Here is a 26,500-nt window from a genome sequence, read left to right as displayed (position 1 = left end):
TTAACTACAGTCCACTCTTAACCCGTTAACTGCTGTCCACTCTTAACCCGTTGACTGCTGTCCACTCTTAACCCTTTGACTGCTGTCCACTCTTAACCCTTTGACTGCTGTCCACTCTTAACCCTTTGACTGCTGTCCACTCTTAACCCGTTAACTGCTGTCCACTCTTAACCCGTTAACTGCTGTCCACTCTTAACCCGTTAACTGCAGTCCACTCTTAACCCGTTAACTGCTGTCCACTCTTAACCCTTTGACAGCTGTCCACTCTTAACCCTTTGACTGCTGACCACTCTTAACCCTTTGACTGCTGACCACTCTTAACCCTTTGACTGCTGACCACTCTTAACCCTTTGACTGCTGTCCACTCTTAACCCTTTGACTGCTGTCCACTCTTAACCCATTGACTGCTGTCCACTCTTAACCCGTTGACTGCTGTCCACTCTTAACCCTTTGACTGCTGTCCACTCTTAACCCGTTGACTGCTGTCCACTCTTAACCCGTTGACTGCTGTCCACTCTTAACCCGTTGACTGCTGTCCACTCTTAACCCGTTGACTGCTGTCCACTCTTAACCCGTTGACTGATGTCCACTCTTAACCCTTTGACTGCTGTCCACTCTTAACCCGTTGACTGCTGTCCACTCTTAACCCGTTGACTGCTGTCCACTCTTAACCCGTTGACTGCTGTCCACTCTTAACCCGTTGACTGCTGTCCACTCTTAACCCGTTGACTGCTGTCCACTCTTAACCCGTTGACTGCTGTCCACTCTTAACCCGTTGACTGCTGTCCACTCTTAACCCGTTGACTGCTGTCCACTCTTAACCCTTTGACTGCTGTCCACTCTTAACCCGTTGACTGCTGTCCACTCTTAACCCGTTGACTGCTGTCCACTCTTAACCCGTTGACTGCTGTCCACTCTTAACCCGTTGACTGCTGTCCACTCTTAACCCGTTGACTGCTGTCCACTCTTAACCCGTTGACTGCTGTCCACTCTTAACCCGTTGACTGCTGTCCACTCTTAACCCGTTGACTGCTGTCCACTCTTAACCCGTTGGCTGCTGTCCACTCTTAACCCGTTGGCTGCTGTCCACTCTTAACCCGTTGGCTGCTGTCCACTCTTAACCCGTTGGCTGCTGTCCACTCTTAACCCGTTGGCTGCTGTCCACTCTTAACCCGTTGGCTGCTGTCCACTCTTAACCCGTTGGCTGCTGTCCACTCTTAACCCGTTGGCTGCTGTCCACTCTTAACCCGTTGGCTGCTGTCCACTCTTAACCCGTTGGCTGCTGTCCACTCTTAACCCGTTGGCTGCTGTCCACTCTTAACCCGTTGGCTGCTGTCCACACTCTTAACCCGTTGGCTGCTGTCCACTCTTAACCCGTTGGCTGCTGTCCACTCTTAACCCGTTGGCTGCTGTCCACTCTTAACCCGTTGGCTGCTGTCCACTCTTAACCCTTTGACTGCTGTCCACTCTTAACCCTTTGACTGCTGTCCACTCTTAACCCTTTGACTGCTGTCCACTCTTAACCCGTTGACTGCTGTCCACTCTTAACCCGTTGACTGCTGTCCACTCTTAACCCGTTGACTGCTGTCCACCAGATAACTCAGGATTACATTAACCCAAGCTTAAATTTGACCCTGGGTTAGCAGTCCTCAGTTAGTGTGAATGATATTCTGAGTCGGTGGGGTCTGAGCTCCTGTAGTTTAGTGTGGAGGAAAGAAGGAAGGAAAGAAGGAATGCTGACAGAGATGGATCAACACCTCTTCACCCACCTCTCCCTTTCCTTCTTCCCTTCTTCTCTTCTTTCCTTCTCTTGTGCTTTTACTCTGGGGTGAATCTGACCCTTCTCTCTTATACCTTTGTCTTGCTTTTTCCTTTTCTCCACCTAGAAAAGTTTGCATGCACGTTTGTTTCTGAATACAATTTAAATGTGATTATATTTTAATTCCGGAGTGAAACTCATAACCTACTTTTGTGGATGGCACTGTCACGGAACGGGGAATAAACAGACGGCAGGCAGAGAAGCGGGATCCAAATGCAGGGAAATTTAATAACCAAAACAATCAAAAATCAGGAACAAAATAACACTGAGCAAACGAAAAGAAAACACGGGGAGCAGAAAACTGCGAAATACCTGCATAACAGCAAACAATGACCGACAGAGAACAACTGATTCACAGAGGTATAAATACACACCAGGGAACAAGGTTAATAAGATAACAAGGGGAGTGGTAAATGGGAAACACCTGCAAAAACTAATCAACATAAAAAACTACAAGAACTACAAACTACACAGGAAAGAGGACACAGAAAAATGCACAGATAACTTCAACATAAAAGTCCCACAGAGTGCCAGACACTGAACAGATGTGACATTACCCCCCCTCAAAGGAGTGGCTTCCAGACACTCCAGAACCAGTCACGGAGGGAGGTGAAGCGGTGGCGGAACAGGGGGAGGGATGGAGGGTCAGGAACGGACACTGGAAGCAGGATAGGACCTGGGGCGGATCGGGCGGGACTGGAGGGACAGGCCAGGGCAGCCCAAACAGTTCAGGAGGCCAGGGCGGCACAGGCTGGTCATAGGTCTGTGCATACAGCAGGCTGCTGGGCTGGGGCACAGACTGGTAGTTGGCTTGTGAATTCTCCGGACTCTGTGCTCGGGCCGGAGCCCTCTCCGGACTCTGTGCTCGGGCCGGAGCCCTCTCCGGACTCTGTGCTCGGGCCGGAGCCCTCTCCGGACTCTGTGCTCGGGCCGGAGCCCTCTCCGGACTCTGTGCTCGGGCCGGAGCCCTCTCCGGACTCTGTGCTCGGGCCGGAGCCCTCTCCGGACTCTGTGCTCGGGCCGGAGCCCTCTCCGGACTCTGTGCTCGGGCCGGAGCCCTCTCCGGACTCTGTGCTCGGGCCGGAGCCCTCTCCGGACTCTGTGCTCGGGCCGGAGCCCTCTCCGGACTCTGTGCTCGGGCCGGAGCCCTCTCCGGACTCTGTGCTCGGGCCGGAGCCCTCTCCGGACTCTGTGCTCGGGCCGGAGCCCTCTCCGGACTCTGTGCTCGGGCCGGAGCCCTCTCCGGACTCTGTGCTCGGGCCGGAGCCCTCTCCGGACTCTGTGCGCGGGCCGGCCACGGCAAGGGAATGCACTTGGTCAGCTCAGGACACTCCTCCAAGACTACCGCAGGCTGCTCAGAAACAAGCCCTGAGTCCCCAGAGGAGATCCTGTGTTTCTCCCAAGCACGTAGTACCGCTGTCACAAAGAATCCCAGCACAGCCCTCCTGGCTGTGTCAGGACTCGGGATCTCCAGACTCGGGACCACTGGAACACGGTCCACTGGCATAGAGACCACCGGAACTGGGACCACCGGCACAGGGTCCGCCTGACCACGAACCACCCGAACTGGGACCACCGGCACAGGGACCACCGGCACAGGGACCACCGGCACAGGGACCACCGGCACAGGGACCCCTGGACTCGGGACCACTGGACTTGGGACCTCCTCCACCGAGACCCTGGCCACCGGGATCTCCGACTTGGTGAATACCGCCATCCAGTCCCATAGCTTAAGAGCATGAGCCGCGTAGCTTTCCAAAGACCCATCAGAATCCCAGTCAGGCATGCATGACCGGAGGGGCTCTGACAATCCCCTCCGAAAGAGGATCATCAGGCATGCCTCGCCCATCTGAGTCAGACGAGCCAACCTGATGAACTCACACACAAAGTCCTTGGTGCTGAGCTCTCCTTGCTGGAGCCGCACTAATCTCCCCGCTGGATCCATAAGTGGGTCGGTCATTCTGTCACGGAACGGGGAATAAACAGACGGCAGGCAGAGAAGCAGGATCCAAATGCAGGGAAATTTAATAACCAAAACAATCAAAAATCAGGAACAAAATAACACTGAGCAAACGAAAAGAAAACACGGGGAGCAGAAAACTGCGAAATACCTGCATAACAGCAAACAATGACCGACAGAGAACAACTGATTCACAGAGGTATAAATACACACCAGGGAACAAGGTTAATAAGATAACAAGGGGAGTGGTAAATGGGAAACACCTGCAAAAACTAATCAACATAAAAAACTACAAGAACTACAAACTACACAGGAAAGAGGACACAGAAAAATGCACAGATAACTTCAACATAAAAGTCCCACAGAGTGCCAGACACTGAACAGATGTGACAGGCACAAAATAATTTCCATTACTGAAACTCTTCACTTCATTCCCCATCTGCATTTTCACTGGTGTCACAATTACCCATAATGCCCCAGTGTTTTTCCATGGCTAGCCAGCGTCAGGGTGAGTGTGAGGAAGCTGGATGTGTTCGGGGCGTTCGTGCTGCGCAGGATCATCAGATCAAATCAAGATATTTTTATGCTCTCAATACTTTGTTAATAAGTCAAGCACATTTAAACATCTGTTGATTATATCTGACGGGCTCTGTGTGTGTTCCTGTGTAAATAAAAGACCGCTAACACTTTATTTTAGGGTTCAGTTATTAACTATTAACTAGTTGTTTATGATCATGCATATTACTATGATATTGTCTGTTTATTAGCACTTCTAAAGCTCATATTAATGCCTTATTCTGCATGAGCTTATTCTACATCCCTTAATCTGACCCAATACCTAAACTTAAACGCTACAAAAACTACCTTACTAACTATTAATAAGCAGTAAATTAGGAGATTATGGAGGCGTAGTTAATAGTGAATGTGTGTTCATCATACTGAAGTGTTACCAAAAGACTCGGTGACATCTGGGCGTTATGCCTCTTCTGATTGGATTAAACCGCTTGATTCCTATTGTTACCGTTACAGGGGATTCTGTGTGGCCTTTCATTGGATGAACAAAACAACTCTTGATTTGTGTTTTGTAGATGAACAGAAGTCTTTGGGTTTGGGACGATGACACGAGATGCCAGAATTATGATGTTTGACTTAACTTTTAAAATCCCGCCCTTCCAAATTAGGGATGGCTCCATACCACAGGTTTGGCTTCGGTACGGTAATCTAACACAGAAGCACCGATATTACATCGACACCACACGGTCTGATATTGGCGCGAGTATTGCGTGAGGGTGATTAAAATTACGCAAGTTTTGAGTTTATAAAGTGGGAAATTACCACAAATGTTAATTAGTAAATGAATCAACAAAAATGATCACATCAAATCAGTCATTTGAAAACTTTCTTGTGAGAAATAATTTTAACAAATTGCTTCGAAAGACATCGCACGACACTGAAGCAATCTGGATGGATGAAGGAAATCAAGATTGAACATGCAAGCAATTTTACAGCATTTCGTAATAAGAGCACATGGGATGCGAACGCTGGAGATTGTGTGATATCGATCTTATGTTTGTGTGTTGATCAGTGTTAAAGAAAATAAATGTCTAAATGAGGTGATTTGAGCGATCCACTGACCTGTCGATCTCTTCAGAAGTCTTAAAGTCAGATGATTGGCTGGGTGTGATGGCTCCTCATCAGTTTTATAAGTAAAGTAATTACACATCTCACTTCTACTCCTCTCTTTATTAATTACTTCTGGGCATCTTGAGTGAGATTCGACTGCTTTATCACCTTTGTTCAACGATGTTGTCGTCACATTAGCCGGTTTCGGGTCGGTTTGTGTAGCGCGCCGTCATCTAGTGGTGGACTGCGGAACAGCAGCATTTACCTAAAGGAGCACGATGATGATATCGAACCTATGAAATAAACTGCCCCTGCGGTCTCTCTTCACAGGCCCTGCCTGAAGATGAACGTCCTCAAAGACAACAAAGACCTGGCCTGTTTCTACACCACCAAACACTCCTGGAGAGGGAAGTAAGTGCCTCTTTCTGCTCCGCTTCTCCATGACTTCACATCTGCAGATAGTGTCCGTCTTAAGGTTTTTAGCAGAAGCGTTTACATAAAGCGTCTTACAGAAGAACAAACATATTCACCAAAGTGTGTGTGTGTGTGTGTGTGTGTGTGTGTGTGTGTGTGTCTGATGTGCTTGGGGCGAGAGGGAGATGATTGTGCCAGTCCATCAGTAGCCGTGTTTCCATTGCCAAATTTTTTAGATATTTTCTAAGTGTCGATAAAAAACCTGCGAAATTACAGCGTTTCCATTAGCCGCAGTTATGCGACTAACACTAATTATTTTCCTCTCGCGATGGGTCATTCCTATAATGATGGCACCTATGCTGGTAGGTTTGTATATCCCATCCACCGCACTAGCCATTATTTTATTGAAAGGAGACGTGTGTGTGTGTGTGTGTGTGTGTGTGTGTGTGTGTTATCCAAGCATTAATGGCAAGGAAAGCCCCTTATAAGCTACTTAAGCATCACGTATATGAGGTGTGTGTGTGTGTGTGTGTGTTTCTCCCGCAGATCTGCTTCAAGCTCTTCATGATAATGTGGCATTTCTGTGTTTAGAGTCCAGTATTCCTCTAATTTTATTGTCTTTATGAGTTTAATAAAGAGCTCTGTCTCGTCTTCTGTCCAGGCATGCCGTCTGTGAAGAGTGATCGGCTTACGCACGCAGGTTATTGAGACGCATTGCCACAGATAGATAGAGCGAGATGTTTGCGTTTGCATGCTGGAAACTCAAAGGGTTTTACCACTTCCTATAGTGAATGAGAGCCAGTGTTAGATCTACACATGACCTGCATGTGATCTGACACCGGTTCAACACTCAGAGCCAATCGCTGTCCTTTAGCTATAGTAGGAGATCATGTTCACGGTTACTTCACCTAATATGATCTTTCTGTCGTCATTTACTCTCTTTGTATGGACACACACCCGGGACTCTCCCTAGCGTGGCCGAACGTGGGACAGGAGCTCAGCGGCTCGGGCAGATGTTTGGGATCAGTTTCCTAATAGAGTCTGGGATCGTGACGTCACACACACAATGCATTCGTGGACTTTAGGACACGGACACTACGTTAGTGAATGTGTGGTAGTGGAGGTAGACGTAAACTTATATAGTTAAACACATTCTAATGGTGTACGCTTGCCGTGTTGTGGACTGCTATAGCCGCTCTCGTGACCTGCGTGGGGAAACTTGATGTTTCAGTTTAGCAGCTTGGAAACAACAAGTGAAAGTAAACCTCAAAGCTTACCCAAAATGTGTCTTTATAATTTGTGTTTATGTGTGTATTATTCATAACATCATGAATATGTTCTAATATATTACAGATTTATGCTTTCTGAACCGCTTCTATCCTATGCTCACACCTTAAATAAACACTTCTGGACATTCATTGCTTCTCTCAGTTGAGGGAATCTTGCACTTGTTGTACCTCATAAGTTCAGTAAAACTGTTTATTACTGTAGGCTAAAGTACTTCCACAATGCAAATCATTCTAAAGCTGCATTACGGGCCGTACTCTTATACGTTATCCCTTAATGCTGCACACTATGGAACTGCGATATCATATGTTGATTAAATAAATGATCCACTGGCGGAGATCAAGCAGTATTATTTTAAATATCAGATACAGACCTTTTCGCTAGGCTATATTAAAGTAATAACCTGCGAGAGAGGAATCCGTGTGTAGTCCTGTGTGTGGTGCGATAGACGGCCGTGTGATCTCTGACTGCATGAATGTGATGAGTGTGTGTGTGTGTGTGTGTGTGTGTGTGTGTGTGTGTGTGCAGTGTCCTGGCATTACGACTGAGGGCTCGTGTACTCGCCATTCAGATGTTAGGACATTCATTCTAAGTGAGGGCAAGCAGGTCTTCAAAAGTATTAACGTGAATACAGCCGCTTTCTTCTCTAGTGGTTCGTTATCATTGTACGCTCCTGGGCGTGACCTGAAGCATGGCGGCGACTGCCCATAATGCCACGCGCAGTTACGGCGTTTCCCAGACTCTAGAAGAGAAGCGCTGAATGTCTCGTGTGGCTGTCGAAACGCACATAGAACCGAAAGTAAAGCGAGCTGTGACATGTCCAGCCCTGAGCAGCTGTGTGTGTGTGTGTGTGTGTGTGTGTGTGTGGTGCACTCCTGTAATGCGATATGTCTTATTGAAGCATCTCGTCCTCACCCTAACACACGTACTGTGTGCATTTGTGTACTGGAATTGCTCATTATTAGCACTTAAGGCAGGAAGAGTCGACTGGAAGCATCATAGAGGTGGTGTTGGTGTTATAGCGCGACACACTCGGTGTTGAAGAGATTATATCATCAGGTCTGCTGTTCTTCAGATGATCGCTCAGAGCTGCTCTTATCTCTGCGAGCTGATGATTAATCTCAGCTCTCATCACTTTCACACTTCAAGCTGTTCTTTTGCTCAAATCTTACTAGTTACAAAATCTGTGGCCAAGATTGTGAAACTTTCAGTTCCTGGTTCCCAGTGTCTTCCTGTACTTTGGCTGGAGTGTGTGTACTATCGCAGTGCATACTATGCAGTATACTCATTATTTTACAATGCTTATGATGCAAAAACATTTCAAACTGAAGTTTTGAAACTATATTGTCACATGACCGCATTATATTACGTTTAATTCAGCAAGTGGAGTTCAGGCATACCATTATATACACTATACTGCCCAAAGTGAGCTTTAGTGGCTCCCCATTGTTAACCGGTGGGGTTTAATCTGGAGTCGGCCCACCCTCTCCAACAGCTCCAGCTCTTCTGGGAAGGCTTTCCTCAAGGTTTAGGAGTGTGTTTATGGGGATTTTTGCCCATTCTTCTAGAAGCTCATTTGTGAGGTCAGGCACTGATGTTGGACGAGAAGGCCTGGCTCTCAGTCTCCGCTCTAATTCATCCCAAAGCTGTTCTATCGGGTTGAGCTCAGGACTCTGTGCAGGCCAGTCCAGTTCCTCCACACCAAACTCCTCATCCATGTCTTTATGGAGCGACGCTTTGTGCACTGGAGCGCAGTCATGCTGGGACAGGAAGGGGCCGTCCACATACTGATCCCACAAAGTCAGGAGCATGAAATTGCCCAAAATGTCTTGGTGAAGCATTAAGAGTTCCTTTCACTGGAACTAAGGGGCCAACCCCTGAAAAACAACCCCAGCCCATAATCCCCCCTCCACCAAACTTTACACTTGGCACAATGCAGTCAGGCGAGTCCCGTTCTCCTGGCGACGGCCAAACCCAGACTCGTCCATGGGATTGTCAGACTGAAGCGTGATTGGTCGCTCAGAGAACATGTCTCACTGCTCTAGAGTCCAGTGGCGGCTGCTTTACTCCACTGCATCCCACGCTTTGCATTGCTCTTGGTGATGTAAGGCTTGGATGAGCTGCTCGGCCATGGAAACCCATTCCATGAAGCTCTCTCCGCTGTTCTTGAGCTCATCTGAAGGCCACAGAAGTCTGGAGGTCGTGAGCTGTTGACTCTGTAGAAAGTTGGAGACTTCTGCGCACTGTGACCCTCAGCATGCGCTGACCCCGCTCTGGGATTGAACACTTCGTGGCTGAGTTGCTGTTGTTCCCAATGGCTTCCTCTTTGTTCTAATCCCACTAACAGTAGAGCGTGGAATATTTAGTAGTGAGGAAAGGTCAGGAATGGCCTTATTGATATGATTCTCCTGCTGTTCATACGGTGGCTCTCTTCCTGCTGACTCTGAGCCGGAGCTTTAGCTGCAGATAAAGCGTGTAAAGATGTATTTAATCACGTGATTGGATGATTTGTTGGGTCCAGTCATGTGATGGAGTGTGTGTGTGTGTGTGTGTGTGTGTGTGAGGGACTTCAGAGGAAGATGTTAAAAGCCACAGACAATGAATAATTAACCGGTCTTGTGACTGGAGCCTGTTTTCTTCTACAAGGTCACCGAGACAGGAAGGAGTGGCCGGAGTCAGGAATAGCTTACTGTCATCTATTCTGCAGAATGTGTGCTGCCCAGAATCACCGTCCCAAAATTACACCACAAATGTACAGTAAAATGGTTTATTGTGAAATAAGGTTGTCAGTATTATCATCAGGCATCATCACAGCTCTCTCACTCCTGCTCCTCTGATCGGAGAACTCTGAGAGATTATTTCTGTTTTCAGGAGACTTCTCTTCCTGTGACGGTGGTGTTCCTCCGCCGGTTGAGCCAGTATTGTGTGTTAAGCTGTGTGTTGTTGCATGCGTGTGTGTAGGAAACAATGGCGAGTGTGTGTGTGGGAGGACGAAGCTTTCAGTCTGTCAGAGCTCATTCATCCTCTCGTTTCTGAAGAGCTCACGCCTGAACTGGACATTTTACATTAGGCTTCATATTTTACTCCTGGTGCTCCTAATTCAGCCAGAGGACTCTGGGTATTGATCCATCCAATATAACTGGGTGAACTCTGAACACCATTATAACGCTCTACGCACCGATATCAGTCAATCAATCAATCAATCAATCAGCTTTATTTCTATCGCGCTTCTCCAATGGCGATTGTGTCAGAGCAGCTTCAGTGTTAAACAGGACAATACTGCAGGGTATGGACAGGTGTTGAAGATCAGTTAAAGTGATTTACAAATGAACACTCAAAGTAAAACTGAGGTCTATATTAACCGTTAAATGCCCGTTTTTAGATCAGCTTTTATTGTTGCTGGTGGAATATAAATATTTAAAGGTTGACTGTAATAACTGGTTTTAATAACAGATCAATAAATGCACAATCATGAGACCTGTCTAAGAGGTGAAGTTCAGATATATAAGAACATGTAATATAGTGTGTGTGTTTATCAGGAGGGACTCTTACACACACACACACACCTCTGATTATGGGACGGATGACATGTAACAGGAAGTGATGTGTGTGTGTGTGTTTTCAGGTACAAGCGTGTGTTCTCCGTGGGAACTCATGGCATCACCACATACAATCCCACCACCTTAGAGGTCACGAACCAGGTACTGCTTTCTGCACTAACATACATCTCTACTTATCAATAACAGTAGATTACTCATATTATTATTAAAGGGTTAGTTCAGCCAAAGATGAGATGTCTGTCATTAACTCCTCTCCCTAATGTCGCTCCACACCCGTAAGACCTCCGTTCATCTTCACACACAGTTTAAGATATTTTATATTTAGTCCGAGAGCGTATGCAAGTGTATGCACACTATACTGTCCATGTCCAGAAAGGGAATAAAAACATCATCACAGTAGTCCATATGAGACATCAGTGGGTTAATTAGAGTCTCTTGAAGCATCCAAAATACATTTGGGTCCAAAAATAACAAAACTACGACTTTATTCAGCATTGGCTTCTCTTCCGCGTTTGTGTTCAATCCTCAAATAAAGATTTTCTTTAAGGTTCCCTTTCCGGACATGGACAGTATAGTGTGCATACACTTGCATACGCTCTCGGACTAAATATAAAATATCTTAAACTGTGTGTGAAGATGAGCGGAGGTCTTACGGGTGTGGAGCGACATTAGGGAGAGGAGTTAATGACAGACATTTCATCTGTGGCTGAACTAACCCTTTAATAATAATGCCATTAGTATTATAGTCACTTTCATAATCCAGTCAAAACCATTATAATGTTTCCTCATGAATATTAAGATTCTCACAGGAATGACATTGTGTGTGTGTGTGTGTGTGCGCGCAGTGGCCGTATGGTGATATCTGTGGCATCGCTCCGGCTGGGAAAGGTCAGGGCACAGAGTTTAATCTGACCTTCCGTAAGGGCAGCGGGAAGAAGTCTGAGACACTGAAGTTCTCCACCGAGCACCGCACGGAGCTGCTGACGGAGGCGCTGGTGAGGCTCACACACACACACACACACACACACACACACACACACACACACACACACACACACACACACACACACACACACACACACACACACACACACACACCTGACCCATTCTTCATGATATCAGCTTCTCTCGATTGATTTCTAATAATCGTCAGGATATTGTGCCGCTGGTTATTTGTCCGTAGCGTGTTTTGTCTTTGGGGTTTGTGATCTTGCGTTGGTAGCGAGCCTCCACTCAGTCATGCGTGGGTTGCCAGATACACACAGCTGAAATCCCCCACACAGAGCGTTTCCCTCAGAAGGAGAAACTTTCCTTTGGTGTTTAACTTCATCTGTGTGGCCACCCTGAGCCGCTCCTCTACTGCAGACGCAGTGCTGATGATCTGAACACACACTCGTGCTGTTAGTGTGAGTAAATCTGCCATGATCAAACCTTCAGCCGTGAGTTCAGCTACTGACCTCGGATCTCCGCCTTATAGGTTACGAAGCTGCATTTATTCTGCAAACACTGATGCAATCGGGAAACTGTAATGCTACAGGATGGTTTATTGTCATGTTTACGGAGTTTGATCTTTTAATATCGCGTGTTAGTGCATTAAGCCACGTCGAGCGCTTTAGAAGGGCCCTAGCCAGGACATTTATATTATATCTAAGGGCATCGTTCTTTGCTTTACGAGTTTGCAGGGCAATCTGATCTGTGGTTTGCCTCATTTGCAAAACAAGTTATGTACCTTAACATCTAATGTGAATATAGATTACAAAGCGTTCATCAAAACCAGTGTTTAGTGTTGATTTACCATCTAATGGAGTTATCATAGTTGGTTAAATGAAGTCGGTGCGCCACCTACAGGCCTTTGGCTGAAGGGCAGGTTGGTGAAGAACATGCAAAATGGCCACAACTACACTCCCTTATTCATAGAATAATCGCGATCAATAATCATGATTATCAGTTTAACCGTTATCATGCAGCATTAACTCCAGCACTTTCTGCTCCACAGAGATTCAGAACGGATTTCTCCGAGGGGAAAATCACCGGACGAGTGAGTATAACCACACACACACACACACATACACACACGCATTCATCGTTTACATTTACATTTATGCATTTAGCAGACGCTTTTATCGTAAGAGACTTACAACTCAGGAGTACAGGAAGCGATCCGTCAAGAAGAGATACCAAGATTTGTACACCGCTCAGAGGAGCAAAGACCAGAGAAAGTTAATGCGCGTTTACACAGAAGACGCACCTCTCCCAGCACCTGCCGTGGGTTAAGATCATGTGCTCCTTTAATAGCTGTCCGATCTGAGTTTATAGCAGGGTTATAATGTAGAGATTATTCATCAATCCGGCAGTCCTGTTATAATGCCTTCGTACGGTCGAGAACTGAACATCGGCACACCTTTACCCCTGAAAGGCAGAGCTGGGGAGACCATACTTCCGTTAAACAGATTACTTCAGATCATATATCGCCGGGATAACAACATCTTAATATTTAGATAGATATTGAAATATAAACGGTTATTTTTATCAAAATGAGATATCTTTGCACCAAACCAAGCAGAGACGAGCATTATTATGGCATCTGTAGCCCAAATATCATTGCATAGCTTTTGCTTTGTATAATAATAATAATAATGATAATAATAATAATAATGATAATAATAATAATAATAATAATAATAATAATAATAATAATAATAATAATGATAATAATAATAATAATGATAATAATAATAATAATAATAATAATAATAATTTAAAGTAAGTTTGTGTTATTGGACAATGTGTAGATAAAGTGAAATGTTGTGTTGAAATGTGTGTGTCACTGGCGAGAAAAATCTAAGCATTTATTAGCGATGGCTAATGATACACTACCTCAGTATTTGTGTCTTGTTTTTAGTCAAAATATCAAAAAATTCTTACATTAAGAAACATTTACTAGACAAGAAAAAAATTGTTTTTGGGGAAAAAAATAACTCCAAATGAAGAGAGTTTTTGCTTAAAATAAGAAAAATAATCTTGTTTTCTGTTTGAATTAAGATTATTATTCTCACCCCATTGGCAGATTATTGATCTTATTTTAAGCAAAAACTCTCTTCATTTGAGTTATTTTCCCCAAAACAAGACAATTACTTTTGCTTGTCTAGTAAATACTTCTTGTTTTAAGACTGTTTTAGATGTTTGGACTAGAAACAAGACACAAATACTGAGGAAGAAGAGCATTATTTTGCAGTGAGGATACTGGTTAGTCACCCAGATTAAAATATAATTATAATTGTAATAATAATTTACATAATTTGCGAGTGTTGTACTGGCGTTGTGGAGGCGCTGTAATAAATCTCCTGATTAGTGACTTGTGGATGTGTCCACTGTACTCCGTCAGGCCCGTGAGCGCCGCTCCTCCAGTCGGAATAATCTCCGTCTCAATGAGCTCTGTCATTATCCCACATTAGCGGCTGAGGATTGGTGTGTGTGTGTTTCCTCAGCGCTACACCTGCTTTAAGCACCACTGGAGCGACTCTCGGAGGAGTGTGTGTCTGGAGGTGACTCCGGGGGGCATTGATCAGATCGAGCCCCAGACCCATCGCCTGCTCTGCTCGTATGATTACCGCTGCCTGGAGGGCTTCGCCGAGGTGTCGGACTACCAGGGCGGCTTCTGCCTGCTCTACGGCGGCTTCGGCAGGCTGGTGCGTGTGTGTGTGTGTGTCTGTCTGTCTGTGTGTGTCTGTGTCTGTGCGTGTATGCGCACGCGTGTGTGTGTGCGCGTGTGTGCATGTGTGTGTGCGCGTGCACATGCTCTTCTTACTCAGTATTTTTGTCTTGTTTCTAGTCCAAACATCTAAACAATCTTAAAACAAGGAGTATTTACTAGACAAGAGTTTTTGCTTAAAATAAGATAAATAATCTGCCAATGGGGTGAGAAAACTTTGATCATAATGTTAGTGTCCCCAACTGAGCAAGCCAAGCCAAAGGCGACCAAAGGAACCGAAACTCCATCAGGGCATGATGGAGAAAAATAAACCTTAGAGAAACCAGACTCAGTTCTCCTCTGGCCTATTAACACACAGCGGAGGATTATTATTCTGGACACCGCACAGGTTAGAGGTCAGATTAGAGCTGAATATTCGAGAGTTCAGAGTATCACACAAGAGACGGGTTTATTTAGGATGGGGCGTCGATTACACAAGAGTATGAATATTATTTGAAGGATTAAGCAAAAACTCTTCATTTTGAGTTACTTTTCCCAAAGCAAGGCAATAATTTGTACTTGTCTAGTAAATTTTTCTTAATGTAAGAAATTGTAGATGTTTGGACTAGAAACGAGAGAAAACTACTGCGTAAGAAGAGCATGTTTTGCGGTGCACTGCTGACTGTCTCTCTCTCTCTGTGTGTGTGTGTGTGTGTGTGTGTGTGTGTGTGTGCAGCATCTGTTTGCCTCTGAGCACCGTGACGAGATCATCCGCAGTGCGATCGAGCACGCCGGCAGCTTCCTGGGCATCACACTCCGGCTGCGGAAGGAGCCGCTCAGCTTCCAGAGCTTCCAGTGCGAGCGGCTGGGCAAGTACGGCTCCGACGAGTCCATCACCTCACTCACAGAGTTCATCGTGCAGAAGATCACACCACGCCACTCGGTGAGATGAGCTGCTGAGTCACACACACTTCTGCGCTCTCGGGCTCTGGGTGACGTGTGTGTGTGTGTGTGTGTGTGTGTGTGTGTGTGTGTGTGTGTGTGTGTGCGTTCTCAGGAGCCGGTGAAGAGGATCCTGGCCCTCACAGAGACGTGTCTGGTGGAGCGAGACCCCGCCTCCTACAACATCACCACCGTCAAGCCCTTCGGAGAGGTCTGTCCTCGGAAAACACACTTCCGTTTTTTCTTTTTAATTTGTCTGGGTTCCATTTTAATGGATTTATGAAATGTTAAGTAATTCTAGAGCGTGTGTGTGTGCGTGTGCACGTTTGCGCGTGCGTGTTTTCGTGTGTGCGTGCGTGCGTGTGTGTGGGAGAGCGTCCAGAGGGACCCATCCAGCTTCTCTGACCCGCCCAGAGTGGCCTCTGTTGGGCTTGGGTGATTACCTTGAGCACTCTGGTTCCTTCTCATCCAGAGGGACCCGTCCAGCTTCTCTGACCCGCCCAGAGTGGCCTCTGTTGGGCTTGGGTGATTACCTTGAGCACTCTGGTTCCTTCTCATCCAGAGGGACCCTCCAGCTTCTCTGACCCGCCCAAAGTGGCCTCTGTTGGGCTTGGGTGATTACCTTGAGCACACTGGTTCCTTCTCATCCAGAGGGACGCGTCCAGCTTCTCTGACCCGCCCAGAGTGGCATCTGTTGGGCTTGGGTGATTACTTTGAACACACTGGTTCCTTCTCATCCAGAGGGACCCGTCCAGCTTCTCTGACCCGCCCAGAGTGGCATCTGTTGGGCTTGGGTGATTACCTTGAGCACACTGGTTCCTTCTCATCCAGAGGGACCCATCCAGCTTCTCTGACCCACCCAGAGTGGCCTCTGTTGGGCGCGGGTGATTACCTTGAACACACTGGTTCCTTCCCATCCTGAGGGACCCTTCCAGCTTCTCTGACCCGCCCAGAGTGGCCTCTGGTGGGCTTGGGTGATTACCTTGAACACACTGGTTCCTTCTCATCCAGAGGGACCCATCCAGCTTCTCTGACCCGCCCAGAGTGGCCTCTGTTGGGCTTGGGTGATTACCTTGAACACACTGGTTCCTTCTCATCCAGAGGGACCCATCCAGCTTCTCTGACCCACCCAGAGTGGCCTCTGTTGGGCGCGGGTGATTACCTTGAACACACTGGTTCCTTCCCATCCTGAGGGACCCTTCCAGCTTCTCTGACCCGCCCAGAGTGGCCTCTGGTGGGCTTGGGTGATTACCTTGAACACACTGGTTCCTTCTCATCCAGAGGGACCCATCCAGCTTCTCTGACCCGCCCAGAGTGGCCTCTGTTGGGCTTGGGTGATTACCTTGAACACACTGGTTCCTTCTCATCCAGAGGGACCCATCCAGCTTCTCTGACCCGCCCAGAGTGGCCTCTGTTGGGCTTGGGTGATTACCTTGAACACACTTGTTCCTTCTCATCCAGAGGGACCCATCCAGCTTCTCTGACCCGCCCAGAGTGGCCTCTGTTGGGCTTGGGTGATTACCTTGAGCACTCTGGTTCCTTCTCATCCAGAGGGACCCTCCAGCTTCTCTGACCCGCCCAGAGTGGCCTCTGTTGGGCTTGGGTGATTACCTTGAGCACACTGGTTCCTTCTCATCCAGAGGGACGCGTCCAGCTTCTCTGACCCGCCCAGAGTGGCATCTGTTGGGCTTGTGTGATTACTTTGAGCACACTGGTTCCTTCTCATCCAGAGGGACCCGTCCAGCTTCTCTGACCCGCCCAGAGTGGCATCTGTTGGGCTTGGGTGATTACCTTGAGCACACTGGTTCCTTCTCATCCAGAGGGACCCATCCAGCTTCTCTGATCCACCCAGAGTGGCCTCTGTTGGGCGCGGGTGATTACCTTGAACACACTGGTTCCTTCCCATCCTGAGGGACCCTTCCAGCTTCTCTGACCCGCCCAGAGTGGCCTCTGGTGGGCTTGGGTGATTACCTTGAACACACTGGTTCCTTCTCATCCAGAGGGACCCATCCAGCTTCTCTGACCCGCCCAGAGTGGCCTCTGTTGGGCTTGGGTGATTACCTTGAACACACTGGTTCCTTCTCATCCAGAGGGACCCATCCAGCTTCTCTGACCCACCCAGAGTGGCCTCTGTTGGGCGCGGGTGATTACCTTGAACACACTGGTTCCTTCCCATCCTGAGGGACCCTTCCAGCTTCTCTGACCCGCCCAGAGTGGCCTCTGGTGGGCTTGGGTGATTACCTTGAACACACTGGTTCCTTCTCATCCAGAGGGACCCATCCAGCTTCTCTGACCCGCCCAGAGTGGCCTCTGTTGGGCTTGGGTGATTACCTTGAAAACACTGGTTCCTTCTCATCCTGAGGGACCCTTCCAGCTTCTCTGACCCGCCCAGAGTGGCCTCTGGTGGGCTTGGGTGATTACCTTGAACACACTGGTTCGTTCTCATCCAGAGGGACCCATCGAGCTTCTCTGACCCGCCCAGAGTGGCCTCTTTTGGGCGCGGGTGATTACCTTGAACACACTGGTTCCTTCTCATCCAGAGGGACCCATCCAGCTTCTCTGACCCGCCCAGAGTGGCCTCTGTTGGGCTTGGGTGACTACCTTGAACACACTGGTTCCTTCTCATGCTCAGGGACCCTTCCAGCTTCTCTGACCCGCCCAGAGTGGCCTCTGTTGGGCTTGGGTGATTACCTTGAACACACTGGTTCCTTCTCATCCAGAGGGACCCCTCAGCTTCTCTGACCCGCCCAGAGTGGCCTCTGGTGGGCTTGGGTGATTTACCTTGAACACACTGGTTCCTTCTCATCCAGAGGGACCCATCGAGCTTCTCTGACCCGCCCAAAGTGGCCTCTGTTGGGCTTGGGTGATTACCTTGAACACACTGGTTCCTTCTCATGCTGAGGGACCCTTCCAGCTTCTCTGACCCGCCCAGAGTGGCCTCTGTTGGGCTTGGGTGATTACCTTGAACACACTGGTTCCTTCTCATCCAGAGGGACCCATCGAGCTTCTCTGACCCGTCCAGAGTGGCCTCTGGTGGGCTTGGGTGATTTACCTTGAACACACTGGTTCCTTCTCATCCAGAGGGACCCATCGAGTTTCTCTGACCCGCCCAGAGTGGCCTCTTTTGGGCTTGGGTGATTACCTTGAACACACTGGTTCCTTCTCATCCAGAGGGACCCATCCAGCTTCTCTGACCCGCCCAGAGTGGCCTCTGTTGGGCTTGGGTGATTACCTTGAGCACACTGGTTCCTTCTCATCCAGAGGGACCCATCCAGCTTCTCTGACCCGCCCAGAGTGGCCTCTGTTGGGCTTGGGTGATTTACCTTGAACACACTGGTTCCTTCTCATCCAGAGGGACCCATCCAGCTTCTCTGACCCGCCCAGAGTGGCCTCTTTTGGGCGCGGGTGATTACCTTGAGCACACTGGTTCCTTCTCATCCAGAGGGACCCATCCAGCTTCTCTGACCCGCCCAGAGTGGCCTCTGTTGGGCTTGGGTGATTACCTTGAACACACTGGTTCCTTCTCATCCAGAGGGACCCCTTAGCTTCTCTGACCCGCCCAGAGTGGCATCTGTTGGGCTTGGGTGATTACCTTGAACACACTTGTTCCTTCTCATCCAGAGGGACCCCTCAGCTTCTCTGACCCGCCCAGAGTGGCCTCTGTTGGGCTTGGGTGATTACCTTGAACACACTGGTTCCTTCTCATCCAGAGGGACCCCTTAGCTTCTCTGACCCGCCCAGAGTGGCCTCTGTTGGGCTTGGGTGATTACCTTGAACACACTTGTTCCTTCTCATCCAGAGGGACCCCTCAGCTTCTCTGACCCGCCCAGAGTGGCCTCTGTTGGGCTTGGGTGATTACCTTGAACACACTGGTTCCTTCTCATCCAGAGGGACCCCTTAGCTTCTCTGACCCGCCCAGAGTGGCCTCTGTTGGGCTTGGGTGATTACCTTGAACACACTTGTTCCTTCTCATCCAGAGGGACCCCTCAGCTTCTCTCATGTTCTGTGTGTTTCCTCCTTTTGCAGCCACTTTGCATCCACATTTTTTGCAAATTGGATATCCAGGACAACCACATGTTATTTTTTTTTTCTATTCAAAGTATTTCCATACTAGTTAGGGCTTCATGTCGGCGTTTGGCTCTCAGCTGGTCTGCTTCACTGACGTCTGTCTTGTCCGTCTCCATCTTTTTTGTGATTTTAATAACGCGTTGCACATTAACTTATAAATGCAGTCCATTTAACTAATATTAATAAATTCTTTATAAATGTTTCATCTTCAGTTGATGTTATCTAATGAAGTCTTCATGCAGCGGAGTTGTGCATTTCAATCGGTTGATGGGGAAATGCATGCTAAAAGTTTGAATGATTCGTAATAAATAATTATTCCCAGTATTTTGAAGTGTCCATGATAACATTATGGTGATGTATCGTATGATTAACAATGAACAGCTGATGAGCAACACGTGTTGCAGTACATTGTTAGTTAATGCACTTAATAATGGATCCTTAGTGTGAAGTGTATTATGTTATGAGTGGATGCTGACGTGGAGTGTGTGTTGTGTTTGTGTGCAGGTGTTTGCTCTGATCTGTGATTCGGAGAACCCTCAGGTGTTCAGCATCGAGTTCATCAGGGGACAGATCCGGAAGTACTGCTCCACAGACAGGTAAGGCACCACAGACACTGATGCTGCGTCCCAGTTCACCCACTTATACTGCGTCCTAAAAGTATGAAAGCACATACTTTTGAGTGTGTAGAAGAAAAGTAAGCAAGCTTCGGGACTACTTCGCCATCTTTACCAGACTCTGTTGCTTAGTTACGAGCATCCCATCGCAGATTAAACTGCCCTGTCAATCATCTTCAGCTAAAATCCTCCACATTCAGATTAATCTCCTGCCGTATCGGAGAGAAGTGTAGCCGCTCGTTGATCTGCCGTGTGTGTGTCTTTAACGCAGAGACTCCTCGTGTGTTTGCAGTTTAATTATAATGAGCATTTATAAGTTAATGGCCAAACGTGTCATTACAAAAGTTCTCAGTGCTGCTGCAGGTAATATATAATGTGGACACCACTGAATAAATATATATTTTTGTCAGGTTAAATACTAATAATTGGCCACTCAAACCTTTATCTAAACTTCTCCACTTAACCGTCAGACTCGCCAAACCGCCATGTTTGTAGTTTTTTAACACTTTTTATCTGCGTTTGTATTTCTAATCGAATCCTCGTCCAACTCCCAATGGGTTGTGGGTAATATCAGCTGTTAGTGTGCGTCGATCCGCACTTCAGATTCTGACCGGCAATAGTAAACCATCATCCGGGTCTCTTTGGCATACTCTTTCAGCACACCACGATTAAAGATAAACAAATTCTGTTTTCGAGTACTATTTAGTATGAATAGTGTGCGGATTGGGACGCAGGGTGAGACTGAGACAGGCCGGCCGTTAGTGTGTGTTTGACCACCTGTGTGTGTGTGTGTGTGTAGGGACTCTCTGCTGGCGAGCCTGCTGGACAGCGTGCGGGCCTCTGGGAACAGGGATGTGTGTGTGAAGATGGCCCCCACGCGGCGCGGTCAGCGCTGGGGTCTGCTCAGTGTGCCTGTGGATGAGGAGGTGGAGAGCCTTCACCTCAGGTTCCTCGCCGCGCCGCCCAGTACGTCAATCACACACAGCTCATATACACTGATCATAACACACAGCTCATATACACTGATCATAACACACAGCTCATATACACTGATCATAACACACAGCTCATATACACTGATCATAACACACAGCTCATATACACTGATCATAACACACAGCTCATATACACTGATCATAACACACAGCTCATATACACTGATCATAACACACAGCTCATATACACTGATCATAACACACAGCTCATACACTGATCATAACACACAGCTCATATACACTGATCATAACACACAGCTCATATACACTGATCATAACACACAGCTCATATACACTGATCATAACACACAGCTCATATACACTGATCATAACACACAGCTCATATACACTGATCATAACACACAGCTCATATACACTGATCATAACACACAGCTCATATACACTGATCATAACACACAGCTCATATACACTGATCATAACACACAGCTCATATACACTGATCATAACACACAGCTCATATACACTGATCATAACACACAGCTCATATACACTGATCATAACACACAGCTCATATACACTGATCATAACACACAGCTCATATACACTGATCATAACACACAGCTCATATACACTGATCATAACACACAGCTCATATACACTGATCATAACACACAGCTCATATACACTGATCATAACACACAGCTCATATACACTGATCATAACACACAGCTCATATACACTGATCATAACACACAGCTCATATACACTGATCATAACACACAGCTCATATACACTGATCATAACACACAGCTCATATACACTGATCATAACACACAGCTCATATACACTGATCATAACACACAGCTCATATACACTGATCATAACACACAGCTCATATACACTGATCATAACACACAGCTCATATACACTGATCATAACACACAGCTCATATACACTGATCATAACACACAGCTCATATACACTGATCATAACACACAGCTCATATACACTGATCATAACACACAGCTCATATACACTGATCATAACACACAGCTCATATACACTGATCATAACACACAGCTCATATACACTGATCATAACACACAGCTCATATACACTGATCATAACACACAGCTCATATACACTGATCATAACACACAGCTCATATACACTGATCATAACACACAGCTCATATACACTGATCATAACACACAGCTCATATACACTGATCATAACACACAGCTCATATACACTGATCATAACACACAGCTCATATACACTGATCATAACACACAGCTCATATACACTGATCATAACACACAGCTCATATACACTGATCATAACACACAGCTCATATACACTGATCATAACACACAGCTCATATACACTGATCATAACACACAGCTCATATACACTGATCATAACACACAGCTCATATACACTGATCATAACACACAGCTCATATACACTGATCATAACACACAGCTCATATACACTGATCATAACACACAGCTCATATACACTGATCATAACACACAGCTCATATACACTGATCATAACACACAGCTCATATACACTGATCATAACACACAGCTCATATACACTGATCATGAACACACAGCTCATATACACTGATCATAACACACAGCTCATATACACTGATCATGACACACAGCTCATATACACTGATCATAACACACAGCTCATATACACTGATCATAACACACAGCTCATATACACTGATCATAACACACAGCTCATATACACTGATCATAACACACAGCTCATATACACTGATCATAACACACAGCTCATATACACTGATCATAACACACAGCTCATATACACTGATCATAACACACAGCTCATATACACTGATCATAACACACAGCTCATATACACTGATCATAACACACAGCTCATATACACTGATCATAACACACAGCTCATATACACTGATCATAACACACAGCTCATATACACTGATCATAACACACAGCTCATATACACTGATCATAACACACAGCTCATATACACTGATCATAACACACAGCTCATATACACTGATCATAACACACAGCTCATATACACTGATCATAACACACAGCTCATATACACTGATCATAACACACAGCTCATATACACTGATCATAACACACAGCTCATATACACTGATCATAACACACAGCTCATATACACTGATCATAACACACAGCTCATATACACTGATCATAACACACAGCTCATATACACTGATCATAACACACAGCTCATATACACTGATCATAACACACAGCTCATATACACTGATCATAACACACAGCTCATATACACTGATCATAACACACAGCTCATATACACTGATCATAACACACAGCTCATATACACTGATCATAACACACAGCTCATATACACTGATCATAACACACAGCTCATATACACTGATCATAACACACAGCTCATATACACTGATCATAACACACAGCTCATATACACTGATCATAACACACAGCTCATATACACTGATCATAACACACAGCTCATATACACTGATCATAACACACAGCTCATATACACTGATCATAACACACAGCTCATATACACTGATCATAACACACAGCTCATATACACTGATCATAACACACAGCTCATATACACTGATCATAACACACAGCTCATATACACTGATCATAACACACAGCTCATATACACTGATCATAACACACAGCTCATATACACTGATCATAACACACAGCTCATATACACTGATCATAACACACAGCTCATATACACTGATCATAACACACAGCTCATATACACTGATCATAACACACAGCTCATATACACTGATCATAACACACAGCTCATATACACTGATCATAACACACAGCTCATATACACTGATCATGACACACAGCTCATATACACTGATCATAACACACAGCTCATATACACTGATCATAACACACAGCTCATATACACTGATCATAACACACAGCTCATATACACTGATCATAACACACAGCTCATATACACTGATCATACACACAGCTCATATACACTGATCATAACACACAGCTCATATACACTGATCATAACACACAGCTCATATACACTGATCATAACACACAGCTCATATACACTGATCATAACACACAGCTCATATACACTGATCATAACACACAGCTCATATACACTGATCATGACACACAGCTCATATACACTGATCATAACACACAGCTCATATACACTGATCATGACACACAGCTCATATACACTGATCGTAACACACAGCTCATATACACTGATCATGACACACAGCTCATATACACTGATCATAACACACAGCTCATATACACTGATCATGACACACAGCTCATATACACTGATCATAACACACAGCTCATATACACTGATCATGACACACAGCTCATATACACTGATCATAACACACAGCTCATATACACTGATCATGACACACAGCTCATATACACTGATCATAACACACAGCTCATATACACTGATCATGACACACAGCTCATATACACTGATCATAACACACAGCTCATATACACTGATCATGACACACAGCTCATATACACTGATCATAACACACAGCTCATATACACTGATCATAACACACAGCTCATATACACTGATCATAACACACAGCTCATATACACTGATCATAACACACAGCTCATTTACACTGATCATAACACACAGCTCATATACACTGATCATAACACACAGCTCATATACACTGATCATAACACACAGCTCATATACACTGATCATAACACACAGCTCATATACACTGATCATAACACACAGCTCATATACACTGATCATAACACACAGCTCATATACACTGATCATAACACACAGCTCATATACACTGATCATAACACACAGCTCATATACACTGATCATAACACACAGCTCATATACACTGATCATAACACACAGCTCATATACACTGATCATAACACACAGCTCATATACACTGATCATGACACACAGCTCATATACACTGATCATAACACACAGCTCATATACACTGATCATGACACACAGCTCATATACACTGATCATAACACACAGCTCATATACACTGATCATGACACACAGCTCATATACACTGATCATAACACACAGCTCATATACACTGATCATGACACACAGCTCATATACACTGATCATAACACACAGCTCATATACACTGATCATGACACACAGCTCATATACACTGATCATAACACACAGCTCATATACACTGATCATGACACACAGCTCATATACACTGATCATAACACACAGCTCATATACACTGATCATAACACACAGCTCATATACACTGATCATAACACACAGCTCATATACACTGATCATAACACACAGCTCATATACACTGATCATAACACACAGCTCATATACACTGATCATAACACACAGCTCATATACACTGATCATAACACACAGCTCATATACACTGATCATAACACACAGCTCATATACACTGATCATAACACACAGCTCATATACACTGATCATAACACACAGCTCATATACACTGATCATAACACACAGCTCATATACACTGATCATAACACACAGCTCATATACACTGATCATAACACACAGCTCATATACACTGATCATAACACACAGCTCATATACACTGATCATAACACACAGCTCATATACACTGATCATAACACACAGCTCATATACACTGATCATAACACACAGCTCATATACACTGATCATAACACACAGCTCATATACACTGATCATAACACACAGCTCATATACACTGATCATAACACACAGCTCATATACACTGATCATAACACACAGCTCATATACACTGATCATAACACACAGCTCATATACACTGATCATAACACACAGCTCATATACACTGATCATAACACACAGCTCATATACACTGATCATAACACACAGCTCATATACACTGATCATAACACACAGCTCATATACACTGATCATAACACACAGCTCATATACACTGATCATAACACACAGCTCATATACACTGATCATAACACACAGCTCATATACACTGATCATAACACACAGCTCATATACACTGATCATAAACACACAGCTCATATACACTGATCATAACACACAGCTCATATACACTGATCATAACACACAGCTCATATACACTGATCATAACACACAGCTCATATACACTGATCATAACACACAGCTCATATACACTGATCATAACACACAGCTCATATACACTGATCATAACACACAGCTCATAACACTGATCATAACACACAGCTCATATACACTGATCATAACAGCCAGCTCATATACACTGATCATAACACACAGCTCATATACACTGATCATAACACACGAGCTCAATATACACTGATCATAACACACAGCTCATATACACTGATCATAACCACCCATACACTTACACCAGCTCATAGACACTGATCATAACTCGCCCCAGAGTGCCTAAAACAGTGTGTTAATGCTGATCTTATGAGGGTCCTGTTCTCTGCTCCGCTGTCAATAT

General features: G+C 45.6%; 1 protein-coding gene across 1 annotated transcript in view; it reads left to right on the top strand.

Moving 5' to 3' along the window:
• The window catches only part of LOC137063808 (dnaJ homolog subfamily C member 13-like), a 97,957-nt gene that overhangs the window by 2,426 nt on the left and 69,031 nt on the right, over nucleotides 1-26,500 (top strand). The window contains 9 exon segments of the mRNA XM_067435075.1: nucleotides 5,733-5,813; nucleotides 10,729-10,804; nucleotides 11,509-11,658; nucleotides 12,660-12,701; nucleotides 14,152-14,352; nucleotides 15,091-15,297; nucleotides 15,412-15,507; nucleotides 19,869-19,960; nucleotides 20,778-20,948. Coding sequence (XP_067291176.1) covers nucleotides 5,746-5,813; nucleotides 10,729-10,804; nucleotides 11,509-11,658; nucleotides 12,660-12,701; nucleotides 14,152-14,352; nucleotides 15,091-15,297; nucleotides 15,412-15,507; nucleotides 19,869-19,960; nucleotides 20,778-20,948 — 1,103 coding nt within the window. The 5' untranslated portion in view covers nucleotides 5,733-5,745.

The sequence above is a fragment of the Pseudorasbora parva genome, chromosome 24 (genome assembly GCF_024679245.1).
Source record: "Pseudorasbora parva isolate DD20220531a chromosome 24, ASM2467924v1, whole genome shotgun sequence".
Classification (NCBI taxonomy): Eukaryota; Metazoa; Chordata; class Actinopteri; order Cypriniformes; family Gobionidae; genus Pseudorasbora; species Pseudorasbora parva.
The sequence above is the reverse complement of the archived record's forward strand: the minus strand, read 5'-3'. Positions and strand labels throughout refer to the sequence as shown.